This window comes from Hevea brasiliensis, chromosome 3, assembly GCF_030052815.1.
Source record: "Hevea brasiliensis isolate MT/VB/25A 57/8 chromosome 3, ASM3005281v1, whole genome shotgun sequence".
NCBI classification, from domain to species: Eukaryota; Viridiplantae; Streptophyta; class Magnoliopsida; order Malpighiales; family Euphorbiaceae; genus Hevea; species Hevea brasiliensis.
Window position 1 is genome coordinate 101,952,564 of NC_079495.1, and position 15,252 is coordinate 101,967,815.

The 15,252-nt window shown below is 27.4% G+C and overlaps 1 protein-coding gene across 1 annotated transcript; it reads left to right on the top strand.

Annotated features, from left to right (window-relative positions):
* The first annotated feature begins 224 nt into the window (after positions 1–224).
* LOC110668690 (cytochrome P450 714C2) lies at positions 225–2,425 on the top strand. The gene is made up of 5 exons (XM_021830011.2): positions 225–605; positions 701–927; positions 1,005–1,252; positions 1,422–1,806; positions 1,905–2,425. Exons 1-5 carry the CDS (start codon positions 314–316, stop codon positions 2,355–2,357), a joined length of 1,605 nt encoding a protein of 534 aa, XP_021685703.2. The 5' UTR covers positions 225–313; the 3' UTR covers positions 2,358–2,425.
* Positions 2,426–15,252: the final 12,827 nt, after the last annotated feature.

Here is a 15,252-nt window from a genome sequence, read left to right on the forward strand (position 1 = left end):
AAAAAAATAAAATTATCACATTATAATTTTGATCATACTTCAATTATTAAATATCAATTGATCTATCGAACTAATATATATATGTATATATATATATTTTCAGCTAAAAAATTATTAATAAAAAGGATGATTTTTAAATAATTACTATATTAGTGGGGTCCATTCCATGATATAAAACGTGATAAATATCCGAATAAGGCTAATTAAAGTTGGAAAAGAATCTCCTCAATTTAGACAAAAGCATCACAAGTCCATCAAGTCAAACTCAGAAACTCAGAAAGAGAAAGCAACGCAAAGGTAGAAGCCAAAAAAGATGGAAGGTTTTGCAGCAGCACAAGTGTTTGGGTCTGTGATTCTAGTCGGAGTATGTATTCTCTTCACGAAATTGTGCGATGCGATGTGGGTGAAACCTCGAAGGATTCGTTCAACTCTCTGGAGACAAGGAATCCGAGGGCCAAAACCTTCTTTCTTATATGGGAACATTCAAGAAATGAAAAATATCCAGTCAGTGCTTGTCAACGATCAAGCATCTCAACCTGCTGTGTCCCACAATACTTGGGTTAAATCCATCTTCCCCTACCTCCACCTCTGGGCTCAAAAATATGGTATGTTTTCCAAGACTTCTTTTTTTCAATCAACATAGAAAAGAAAGAATAAGAAAAATTAAGGGGCTAACCTTGAAACTTGATGCATCATACAGGGTCAATATACATGTACTCTACAGGGAACAAGCAACATCTGTACATTGGGCAACCAGAGTTACTCAAGGAATTGAATCTTCACAAATCCTTGGATTTGGGCAAGCCTACCTATCTCTCCAAGTCCATGGAATCCATGCTTGGTGATGGCATCATAAGGGCTAATGGACCTTACTGGGCCTATCAGAGGAAGCTCATAGCTCCTGAATTTTTCCTCCACAAGGCTAAGGTACACAATTATACTGATTACAGCCTTTGAGAATGTGATTTTTTCCTTATGGGTATTTATTGCACTTGAAATTGCAGCATATGTTGGGGCTAATGGAGGAATCTGTCATAGCCATGATAAGAACATGGCTGAGCCAAGTTGAAATCAATGGAGGAGTTGCAGATATAACTGTTGACAAGGATTTGAAGAGGGTATCTGCAGATATTATATCTAAAGCTTGTTTTGGTAACTCTTACTCCCAAGGCAAACAAATCTTTGCAAAATTGGAAGTCCTCCAAGGAGTTATGTCTAAACCGAGTATACTTTTTGGACTCGCAAACTTCAGGTACACTTCCTTTCCCTTTGAAAACATAAATAAAATTAAATGTTCATATGATAAGAACAAGAACCTAACCATTTGATGGTGATATACGAAAATTCAATGGCTGTTCACATTTTCGCTATCTTATTAATTTAGCTAAAATCCCTGAAACAATTTTGACTGAATTTTGTAGATTTCTTCCCACGGAGAGCAATAGGAAAATGTGGACCTTACAGAAAGAGATAGAGACACTGATACTGGACGTAGTCAAGGCTCGCATAGAAGAAGTCCAAAGCTCTAGCAAATCTAGAAAGGACTTGTTAGAAACTTTACTAGAAAGTGCTACCAATAGCGAAGACCACCTCCATACTCGTGATGCAGATCGTTTTATAGTGGACAACTGCAAAAACATATACTTTGCAGGCCATGAGACCACTGCTCTTACGGCCTCCTGGAGCTTGATGCTGCTTGCGTTATACCCCGAGTGGCAAGAACGCATTCGAGCTGAGATCTTCGACATCTGTGGTGATGACCGTGATTGCTTCCAAGATCTGGACAAACTTCGTCAGTTAAAATCGGTATTTATACGATCAATTCACATAAAAATAATACATTTTTTCAGTTCAATAAGTAAATTTTACATCAACTTTCTTCTTCTTGAACTTACCATCTGCAGCTGACTATGGTGATCCAAGAAACTCTGAGACTCTATGGTCCAGCTATTATCACATCAAGAGAAGCTTTTGCTGATTTAAGGGTGGGAGATTTAACTGTGCCAAAAGGCACCATCATTTGGATATCAGTTATGGCATTGCATCGTGATCCTGAAAACTGGGGTCCTGATGCTGATGAATTCAAGCCTGAGAGGTTTGCAGGAGGTGTAGCTGAAGCCTGCAAGTATCCACAATCTTACATTCCATTTGGTTTCGGAAGTCGACTATGTGTTGGCCAGACCTTCGCCATGCTGGAACTGAAAATACTTCTCCGTTCAATTCTATCAAACTTTTCTTTCTCTCTCTCTCCAGAGTATCGCCATTCCCCCGTCTATAAGATGCTACTAGCCCCTCAACATGGTATCAGACTACTAGCAAGGAGATTGCAAAGGGAGAATGTGATGACCCAGACATGACTAATCCTTGTTTATGTTGCTTAATTATTACCTATTAATAATGATTACTTTTTCTTTGTCTTTCAGTATCTCTATCTGAAATCATGCATTAATTGCATATATGAATGACAAGAATGTATCACCAGATGAGCAAAAAAGTGAGAAATGCAATTCTCATTGAATCAAGTTATACAATGGATTGTCATAGGCCCTATTTCAATTTTTAAAGTAGGATTTAATATTTTAACTAGAGTTAAAATACTATCTCTTATTTATATTATTTGTATTAGTAGTTAGTGGTTAAGCGAGTGATTCATGAAAAGTTATCTTTACAGTTTTAGAGATTGAAGTAGTATTTTGACTAGATAAAATTATATTACTATTTTTATATTAACAATTAATTTAATAATTATTTTCATCGAACGTTTTTACTTTGATAGTTATATAAATAATAAATAACTTATAATTAATATTGTCTAATAAGACTTTATATATATATATATTTTAGAAAAAAAAAAGAAAAACAGCAATTATTAGCCAGCCGAAAGTTAAACAATATTGGTTTGTGTAATTACCCAACTTTTTAAAAATAACTAGCTAAAATTGAAAAATAGCTATCGAAACTAGTTAAATAAAATAAAAAATCGGATCCACTTGTGATGAATTTTGCAAGCCATAACATATACGTAATATTAACTAAATTTATTGTTATTCCCAGTTAAGGTTTTGATAATTAAGGAAGCATGTTATTATTGGAAAACAGCGCAATGCTTCTTTATTAATATATGACAAAATCCATGTGTTGGTTTATTCAGCAAAACCAACAAATGGCTCATGTTCCTAAGAAGGATACAGAGCGTAGATTAAAAACATTTATGAGTTTTGGATTCCTGTGTGTGATGATGTTCACGTGGGCTGCCATGACTGCTCATGAACATAAATCTCTTTATTAGGATAAAAGTTAAATAAGAAAGAGTGTCCATTAATTCAAGTTCAAAATGAATCTCTCCTCCTAATATATGGCTTTACATGTTAGTGAATAGTGTGCTAATTTGAATGGCTCAAGGTGTGCTATTAAAAATTTTAGGCCTATGAGATAAAAAATTTAAATATTTTTATTAATTGGTAATTATATTCAAACATTTTAATTTTAGACTATATATAACACTCAGCAAATATAATCAAAACATTAAAATAAATGTAAGGGATTTTGAATTTTGTCTATCTAAAAGAGTGAATGATAACAAAAGATAGCCAAAAAAATAATTTATAGTCTGATACATTTTGTTGTGATCAACAAAATTATCCTAAAATTAATATATGGAGATATATGGTACAAAATTAGAACAGTTAAATATAATTACCAATTAATGAAAATATTTAATTTTTTTTAATCATCAAAATTTTATTTATGTGGTTAATTAATATTTAATTCTTAATATTAGGAGCTTTCATTAGTTGTGAGGTTCTTTTATTGATGAATTGATTGTTAATATGAATGTATTCCACTTTAAAATCTTTTAAAATACTTCTTGCTTATGAGTTTATATATAATTTTCAATAAGTAGCACTAAAGCTTCAATAATTTTATAGGGTATGTAAGAGAATAAAGATATATTTTTTTAGAGAAAATTTATAAGAAATCCTCTCCAAGAAATTTTAAATACAATCTTTAAACATGATATTTATGAATAATCTCAAGCCACAATTTAGCAATTTTTGTTAAAAAAAAAAAAAGAGTTTATAGTGAGAAGTACACTAAAATAATTACGGAGTTTTAAGAGAAAAGTGCCCTAAAGAGTTTTTCTTATGAGAAGTTTAAAATTTATTAATTAAAAATAAACTAACGATGGAATTTGGTGAGAAGAGTGTGAACATTTGTTGCCATACTTGAATATTTAACCATGTTTCTACATCAGTTGTAGAGTGTACGTGAGTGTGGGTTATATAAAAATAAAAATTCTGTTAAAATTGTTGTAGTTTTAACTATGATCGATTCTCGTTACTAACCTGTGTGTGTTCTATATTTGACAAGCAAAAGCCGAAGGAAGAGTCGATATGCGTTAATCCATAGCAAAAAAAACCGAAGCAAGCCCATTTGCTAATAGATTGGCCCTTCGAAATTCCACAAACAAATAAAATATTTGAAAGAACTGATAAGGTTGGCTAGGAATTTTTTTTTTTTTAAAGGATTGTAATTGAAGAATTTGAATATGATGATTGAGCTCTCAATAATATGAAATGTCTTATTGATGTTCTATTTTTTTAGGTAAAATTTCTCTTGATTTTACACTATTATTTTTTGCGATTTATTTAATTGAGTGAATTAAATCATTTAATTATATATAATATTATATTAATCATATAGATAAATTCATTGAGAAGTAGGTTTTAAAATAAAGTCCAAGGTCCAAATACAAATACAAGAGACACAAGAGCATATCCAAATACTAATATTTAAAATTTAAAGTAGGGGTCTAAATCAACTAAGCCCATCCACTTTAGCTCTTTTAAATTTTAAAATAGGGATCACAAATTATAAAATAATATTATATTATTATATAATATTTTGTCTTTAATACCTTGATTTTTCTTAAATTCTATTTTTCTTAAATTCAAAATATTATTTCTAATAAGACATTTTAATTGGATGTTATTTTAATAAAATTATTATTATTTATAATTTTAAATTAATGTTATGATCTAATTATAAACATTTCAAATAATTTATTTAAACATATTATTATTATTATTATTATTATTATTATTATTGTTGTTGTTGTTGTCGTCGTCGTTGTTAAGGTTTTAGTCAAAATTTAAATTTTTTTAAAATGTGATAAATTAGATTTGGACATAATTGAAGATAATTTTGGACTTAATTGGAAAATTTTAAAAGTTGAAGGACCTAAATGTAATTTTCAAAAAAAAAAGAAAAGAGTACATTGATGGGATGTCTAGCAGTGGAAAAAAAAAAAAGAGAAAGAGAGAAAGAACCCAACAGGAACTTTCTCCTTTCCCCCCTCCATTTCTCTCCCCTCCCCCCCCCCCCCCTTCTTCTTTCCTTTTTCTTTCATGAATTTTGGCCATTAGCTCGCGGGACTCCTAAAGACTCTCATCTCCTATTGATATGCGTTAATCTATAGCAAAAAAAAACAAAGCAAGCCCATTTGGTAATGGGTTGGCCCTTTGGAATTCCACAAACAAAGAAAATATATGAAAGAACTGATAATGTTGGCTAGGAATTTTTTTTTTTTTTAAGGATTGTAATTGAAGAATTTGAATATGATGATTGAGCTCTCAATAATATGAAATGTCTTATTGATGTTCTATATTTTTTAGGTAAAATTTCTCTTCATTTTACATTTTTATTTTTTTCAATTTATTTAATTGAGTGAATTAAATCATTTAATTATATATAATATTATATTAATCATATAGATAAATTCATTGAGAAGTAGGTTTTAAAATAAAGTCCAAGGTCCAAATACAAATGCAAGAGACACAAGAGCATATCCAAATACTAATATTTAAATTTTAAAGTAGGGGTCTAAATCAACTAACCCCATCCACTTTAGCTCTTTTAAATTTTAAAATAGAGATAACAAATTATAAAATAATATTCTATTATTATCCTGTAATACCCCGATTTTTCTTAAATTCTAATTTTCTTAAATTCAAAATATTATTTTTAATAAGATATTTTAATTGGATGTTATTTTAATAAAATTACTATTATTTAGAAATTTAAATTAATGTTATGGATCTAATTATAAACATTTCCAAGAATTTATTTAAACATGTTATTATTATTATTATTATTATTATTATTATTATTATTATTATTATTATTATTATTATTATTATTGTTAAGGTTTTAGTCAAAATTTAAATTTTTTAAAAATGTGATAAATTAGATTTGGACATAATTGAAGATAATTTTGGATTTAGTTGGAAAATTTTAAAAGTTGAAGGATCTAAATGTAATTTTCAAAAAAAAAGAGTACATTGATGGGACTTCTAGCAGTGGAAAGAGAGAGAGGGAGAGAGAGAGAGAGAGAGAGAGAAAGAACCCAACAGGAACTTTCTCCTTTCCCCCCTCCATTTCTCTCTCATCTCACACCCCCCCCCCCCCCCCAACACCTTCTTCTTTCCTTTTTCTTCCATGAATTCTGACCATGAGCTCCAACAAACTACCGGCGAGACTCCTGAAGACCAGCATCAGTGCCGGAGAAGCCATGAATGACGACTAGCGATAGAGAGAGAGAAAGGAAAGAGAGAGAGGGAAGTTGACAGGCCAAAATCTGGCCATTTCGGCCAGTAACCGGCAACCTCACTGGCCCAGATTGACACCTCTCGGCCCGAGAAAGAGTTTTTGACCAGTGGCAGCTCCTATGGTCATCGAATTCACGAATATCGAGGAGAGATAAAATGAGTAGTTTTTTAGTTTTTCGACCACTTTTCTGGCGATCCAACCATTGGATCAGAAATCCGAGACCACCGATAGACTCAAGGAGACGAAACCTTCGAGATGAGACTAGCCGGACTCCGATCGGACATCGTTTAAAAAAGCGATAATCGGACGGTCCAGATTGCTTTGTGAGATTTTCAAACTTTTTCAATTCCTAGAAATTAAAAATAATTTGATAATAATTACTAATAATTTTTTAGCTTCATTTAGGTGCAATCATATCGATGATAACTCACTGACGCTTGGGACTGAGTTTTCGGTTAGATCCGACTACTTAGCGGTCCGTCCCGGAATGTGGTCAATATTACAATCAATCCTAACATTTTCAGACGACCCGAATGTGTTTCAAACATCAGAATCGCCATAGGTAAACCCGAACCCTAAGTTTTTTTATCGACCTAGTATCGGGTTTAGAATAAAAAAATTCATAAAATAATCATGGGTGATTATAAAATTATAATTCTTATTGCAATAGTCTTATAACCTTGTTAAGGACCACAGGATGAGTTTACACAATTTTTAAAGTTAGTTTGGATAATTTTTAGAAAATATTAGTTTTAAACCTTATAATTGAATTGTCTGATTGAGCGAGTTTGGTCTGGTTTGGAAGGCCCAGGAGAGGTCATGTAATGTTGATGAGATGTGAATATGGGACTTGTGATTTTAGAAGTATGATTTGAACTACTTTCTAGGTTGAGTAGGTCCTAAGTACATGAAAAACTCCATCGAAATTTTGGCAAAATCTTATGAATTATTTTGATTTTATGGTTTAAATCAATTATTTAATTTTATCAGACTTTTGATAGAGGTCAGTGTGTATGTTTAGGTGGTCAGTGCTGGCCATCTTCTCCTTTTAACCCAACCAGCTGTAGTCCAGTTGATCAATCTGTGAGTATATATTAATTTTATTTATAATTTCAATATTATTATATATTCAAGGCATGCTAATGCATCATATATAAATATAAGTATGTAACTAAATACTATGCGTTATCTTGCATTTTCTTATTTGCAAAAATGGATGTGGATGTCACCTTAGGATAATTTATAGCTCTGTATGTGTGTCGGCGTGCGTGTGATGTGGTGCAATAAGTATGGATAGGATGAGCAAATCGGCTTGAGCTAGTCTTGCTTGGGGCTTGGTCCTTTTTATGAAAGTCAGGGTGAGTACGACTTTAAGTTAATTTTGCTAACCCCCGCATTTGGACTATTAATAGAAAGTCCGGCTCGAGTTGATTTCGCTGGTAGGCATTGGATTAAGAGAGTTGCATAGTGGATTAGCTCTTATATGTATATATATATGATATGATGTATGGGTACGTGAGTGCTCCAAATTATTCTTTATGCGATTGTTGTTTGAACTTGGCCGAATATGATGATCCGCGTTATATTTCATCCTTAGTGATGCATTAGTGTTAGATAGTTATAGAAATTATATTTAAAATTTATAAAAATTGTACTTAAAATTAATATCTTATTCTATGAATCGAATGCTCACTCCTATTCACCATATTTTTCTATAATACAGGATGAGTTCTTTTTCAGAATAACTTACTTTCTTCCTCGTAGGTTTATTAACAGTTATTTTTTTATATTATTATATTCTAAAATTTTAATCTACAACTCCGCATATGTTAGCTATAGCATGATCTTGTCAGGGATAGTGTTAATTTGAGTTTTGGTTTTTAACAAGTGAAAATTTTTTATGATATTAAATAATTTATAAATGACGGTATCAAGGTTGAAATGGGCTCTCCTAGTTTTGGTCCTTGATGGTTATCGGGTTGGGTTGATCCTAAAATAAATTGTAACATTCTATTTTATTTTATTCACATGTTTGGCCTCAATTTTTAGCCCTGGTTATGGATTTGAGAACAGTGAGGCTTATTACAGGTCTCGGGGGCTTTATGCTGGTTCAGGTCTTAGTGTCGGTCTGGCCCGTGGGATCAGGTCGCGACATTGTCAATATTTTAATTTTTATAAAAATAATAAAATAAATAATAATTTATAAATTTGTTTTAATTAAATATTAATTTAGTGTAAAATAAATTTAAAAACCTACTATTTGTAAATTAAAGAGATTTTTTCTTAAATAAAACTAAAATTAAATGACAAAAATAAAATAACAACTTATGTTAAGAAATGATCGGTGCAATTTCTCCTTATTTTCTTTTAAAAATTATCTCACATTGAAAAAATAAATATAAAATTGAAAAGATAAATATAAATGATTATATTGTTATATTAAAATGGCTAAGATCATCACTCACTTATTGAAATTTTAATTAAAGTTAAATAAATAAATACTTTGAAATTTAATTGAATGAATAAAAGTTAATTAATTGCAAACAAAAATAAGTCTTTCAAAATAACAAACTGAAAGTTAATATGCACATGAAAAATTAGCAGTGGGTAATTGTAATTTGTAGACGTGGATATTTTGGCATTGAGGAATACAATGAAGAAAAGTAATTGAGAATTGTAATGGTTGAATTGAATTGGGTTGGGCTACATATTAAGCATTTGGAGAAGAATGGGGGCAGCTGATTGGACTCAGTTGGGCCACACCAATACCCACTAACTCATGTTGAAGTGTCGGACAACTCCGAGGCTGCTCCATCTCCATGGGAAAGGATTAATGGTGTTAATAGACCAACTAGCAATGCTGGTCATTTCAAAAATAAATAAATAAATATCACATATAATTACTTAATTTTATAAATATTTATATAAAAATTATTAAATTTTTTATTTTTTAAAAAAATTTATTAAATTTTAATTTATTTTATAAAAGTGATTAGAATATAAAATTAAACAACAAGGTTAATAATTAAAAAAAAATAGCAGCTACAATGTTAATCATATCATATTCACAAGATCATTTTTTAATGATATTTGATATCTTCCTGTTGGGCACTGATCAACGCGCCGTTAAGTACTATAATTGATAACGTCGCGTAGAAGAAAGAAGATGCTATGCAACCCTTAACATCAATTATCATTCCACTACCTTTCATTTTTGTCTTTGGCCTAATATGTTTATTATATATATCACAATTATTCCAAATTATTATTTTTTTATTTTATCAATCTTAACCTGAAATATAATATTAATAATAATTTTATTAATTTAATGGGTTAAATTTTTAGGACCCATCTTCAAAGAGGATGTAATTGAAACCTAAAGTTGCTATGCTACACTTAGCATCATCAATTATCATTCCACTACCTTTCATTTTTGTCTTTGGCCTAATATGTTTATTATATATATTACAATTATTCCAATTTATCTTTTTTTTTTAATTTTATTAATCTTAATCTGAAATATAATATTAATAATAATTTTATTAATTTAATGAGTTAAATTTTATGTGCACATATAAAAATTTGACGAAATTATCTTGTTAAGTGTATATATATATAATACTAAATATATATAAAATATCAAAGTGCACCACCTACTTTTAAAAAAATTATCCATAAATTATAAAGAGTGATTAGGAATGGCAACAGATAAAATACCTGTGAAAATTATTATACTTAATTGATTAATATTCTTAAAATCTGAATTCATCAAAAACTTAATTATTATTGCTTAAAAAAATTAAACCCATTTAATTTGATATATTTTAATTAATAATATAAATAAAAATTATTTTAATTAATAATTTATATTTTAAAATTTTAATAATTTCATAAAATATTTAAATTTCATTTTATATAAAATAAAATATATTAAAACATATAAATATTATATAAAAATATATATTTATATTTAATTAAATATTTATAAAAATAAATTAAAATAATAAATATCCAAAACATAAAACTTAAACTAAAATAAAATTTATTATAAATATTAATCTAATCAAATAAGATACTATAAAAATTCGACCTATTAGTACTCTTAAAAGTGCACATATATTTAATCTACTGAATTATATAAAATTAATATTATTTGTCAATATTAACAATTAAAAAAATATTATTTCCTGAAGATATTTTTCCCCTTTACAAAAGTCAACAAACATCAATTCTAAAATGCAAGAGGGGGCAGAAAATAGCAAATAAATAGTGAAAGCTGTTATTAAAATTGACCAATCGAAGTGATTAGAAGTTGTGATGTGAAGGAAGAGACTGTGAAGCGTTAACAAATTTCAAATGACATTGATATGAATTGATAATTTATAAAATTATATACTTTTCACTGTGTTTTGATGTGGGGCAAGAAAACTTCTGCTTGAATTGAATAATGCAAGCTTCAACATTCACAGTAAATAATAGTCCATGTGGTGAACTATATATGAAGATTGACATCAAACTGTTGCTTTGATTGAATCACCTTCAAGTTTGATTCAAAATGAATCACATACATTCTATACATAAAAACCATAAAGAGACATACAAACTATTAGTCTCAATTACGATTCAGAATGGAATCCAAAATCGAACTAGAGTGAAATCTAAAATCAAAATTAAACTCAATTAAATAAATACGAGACCAAAATTAATCAATAATTTTTAAGCTGAAATGAGATTAAAATTTTATTATGAAAGATCGAGCTTGAATTCTTTTCAATACTCTAATCAGATCAAAATTAATCATCCAATTCAACTCACATAATACATATATTATTAAAAAAAAAATTATTATTAAAACACCAATTGAGCTAATTTGATATTCGTATATTATTTAGTCTAAAATATATTTATCTCTCATTTTATAATAATTATTTTATCATAGAATTTGATTATAAGATTATTTAACATTAATACACTATTTCTTATATTATACAGTATTAGTAACTTTAAATTTTAAATCTTAATAAAATTTATAAAAAATAAATATATTTTATTTAATTTTCCTGTTATTATTTACTAATTGATTTCTGAAATAATGAATATTAAAAATTTAATTGGGAAAAAAAGTTTATTTCATTTACTACACAACTCACCATTAGTATCATCTCATGCTTTCAAATTTTTGCAACTTTTATTAATCTTAGGCTAAAAGATAATCATTTCTAATTAGCTACAAAACCTCCTCACTCGTTCAAGCAAACTGCTATATCTTTTTATTTATATAAAAAATTTTATAAAATTATATGTATTTATTAATATAATTATTATTTTATAAATATTAAAAAGATAGTTCAGATTTATAGAATTTTTTTATACATTACTACTAAATATTGGAAAAAATTAATAGTAATATTTAAAATTGGTAATTTTATATAAAATTATGCTATTAATATATATGCATAAATATAACCTAATAAATAATGTAATTTCTTCAATTTTTTTTTATCATTTACGAACATATGTAGTTTTTTTTTTTTAATAAAAAACATACAATGAATTTAGTAAAAAAAAAATACTTTGTTCTTCTAATAAATATTTGTTAATATCTAATTGATTTAACATTATACGTAAACTGTCAATAATAATTATATATTTCTCTATTATATTTTCGCATGCGAAAACTCATTAAATGGATTTTGGAACCGCTCAATCAAATTAACACTTAAACTTTGGCACAAAGAAACAAATAAATAAGATATTATGATTGCAATTAATGATTAATGAATAATGTCATTAATAATGAATATTTTCGCAAATATCTTGGCATCCACCACCACCAGTTTCTGCGACACTCATTGGTCGACCATTTCCAGCTTCATCATAGCATGACTTTTGTGTTTTGTAATAGCAAAAGACGCAGATATATAGCAATAGTACAAGCAGAGTATTGATCAATCCGTGAAGGTGTGTGTACGTATAGACAGAGAATTGCAGACAAAGCCGTTCTGAACCACAGCCACAATCACACCAAGAGGAAGCTTCCCATGTCTTCATCAGAAGCAGAGTGTGGTTTCTCTGTTTTTTTCCCTGTTTCATTTGGCTTTGAGGGGACTAAAGACAAGCCCTTCATTTGTGTTATATTCTCACCTAAGAAACTATAGGTTCACCTCAATATTATATAGCTTCTTCATGTGTTTCACGAACACGAACGATTTCGATTGTGCCAATTTGTACACTATGTAGAATGGATTCGCTTATTTGAAAATTGCAAATCATTTCCGAACCTTGGATTTTACTCGCCCACAGTAACGGTGTGTATAAAGGTTTTTTTAAAGGAAGGTAAAATAATTTAAGGCGATGCTTTTAGCCAGAAAGTTATAAAATTGAAGGAAATCAATAATAAAATTACTGAAAAATAGATGTAGCTCAGTGAATAATATGATTAAAATAATATATTAATTAATAATTTACAGATTAGAATTAAAGTGTTGATAAAGATAAAAAATAATAAAATTTAACTTATAATTTTATGTTTGTTGAAATATATTAATGTCTTATTAACGATCAGATCAATTTGAGATATCAATTAAATATGAGAATTTAATTAATAATTATATAAATTTTATAATTTAATTGTAAAAATTAAAAAATATCATATATATATTTACAATTAACTCTTTAAAAAAATATTGCTTCCAACCAGATTTAGATTTGTTACTTTAAAAATTCATACCATATTTTAAAAAACTTCCTTAACAGATAAATGCTCTTTATTAATAAAGATTATAAAAATAAACGCTTAAATCTAAGTCTTGTGAGTAATATGACTTTAATTATTAAATTATAATCAGCTGGTAATTATAAACCTTTTGAATGCCTTGTATTTAACTGATAAATAATTGCCACATACTTCAAATGCTATATACTCTCTTATATTTGATATTTTTTCAAACTTCTAACTTTTAAAATTAAGTTAACCATTGAGTTGAAAATCGGGTATTGAATCGTTATTTTTTATTATTATGTCTATAAGTACGCATAAATAATAAATAAAATATATAATAGACATATAAAATAGTTAATTTTTTAATATTAGGGAGAAAATTATACTAGTGAAGTTTATATCTTAGCATTCACTCATATTTAGATATGACAATAAATCAAATATTTTTAAATATGTGATTCAACTAAATTTCGTTAGAAATGATCGATTGTATATAATTGGACTTATAATAAATTTAAATATGTCAGATTTAAATTTAATTTAAATTTTATATATTGTATATTTACTATTTAAGTATAATTTTATAAAAATTAATAAAATCTAAGATTTAACTTAAATTAATATAATAATTAAAGATGTATTACTTATTTAATAAATGTTAAGTTTAAGTCTCGGTCTCTAATTTTTTTTACTAAAAAAATAAAATAAAAACTAAAATATATTTTTATAATGATATTTACAAATTTAAAATCAGGAACAGAGCAAAATCCAAGCACAACAAGATAAAAGATTAGGCCAATTTAACTAGAGTAGGACTTATTATATATCCCTATATGATGCGAAGTTGGGTCCCAGTGGGCCAGCCCTAGGAGTGGTCGGTCATGGCTTTATTGTCACCCGCATCCACCATGTTTGTTTCATTTTCATCCTTTTCATATAATTTATTTCTATTAATTATTATATTTTTAAATTTATTGACATTTAAAAAAAAAGAAAATGAATAACATGGATTTTCTTTAAAGGATATTTTTGAATTTTATGTGAATTTTTGTTAATTTAATTATAGTATTTGAAAATTTTAATTTATTTTATTTACTTGTATTTTAAGTCGAATACGTACATTTTACTCGTTTTGAAGTCTTTAAATATTTCATCACGTGTCTTGCAAATTTTTTAAACTTTATTTGCTTAAAATATTTTACTTATTTTTTTCTTTCTCTCCTCAGTGCAAAGGAGATAGAAAGAGATTGTTGATAGAACTTATCTAAGAAAATTAATTATTTTAAATATTTTATACTAATAATTAAAGGAAGATAAGTTTGTTAACAGATTACTTTTTAAATTAGTCACAACTAATACTATTTTATATTTAACAGATAATATGAGGGTATATAATATTTAATTTTTAAAATTTGAAAAATATTTGTCAATAGATTAATTTTATTATTTTATAAATTATATTAATTTAATCAATTAGAATACTACTTAATTTCTAAAATTTGAAATAAGTTTGTTAATAAATTATTTTTATTATTTTTGAAATTATATTAATTTATTTCATTGAAATGTCATATATGACGATTATTTAAGGAGCCAAATAACTTATTCTTGAAAAGGCATTTTTAAAAGTTTAACTTATATATATATATATATATATATATATATATTAAATTAGATGTCAAAATTAATTAATTAGTCTCAATTTTTCTAAAATCCAATTAAAACACATTTCTATTTTCTAAAATTAAAATGTTTAGTTCTTCTTTATGACTTTGTTGACAAATTACGTTGGTTGAAAATGACATGACCAAAATATCCTTATTTCAATAAAAAACAAGATGATAAAATTAAAGATAAATTATTATCAAATCTTTGTTTAATATTAAATTAATAATTTAATCCCTCTCGCTCGTTTTTGTAAA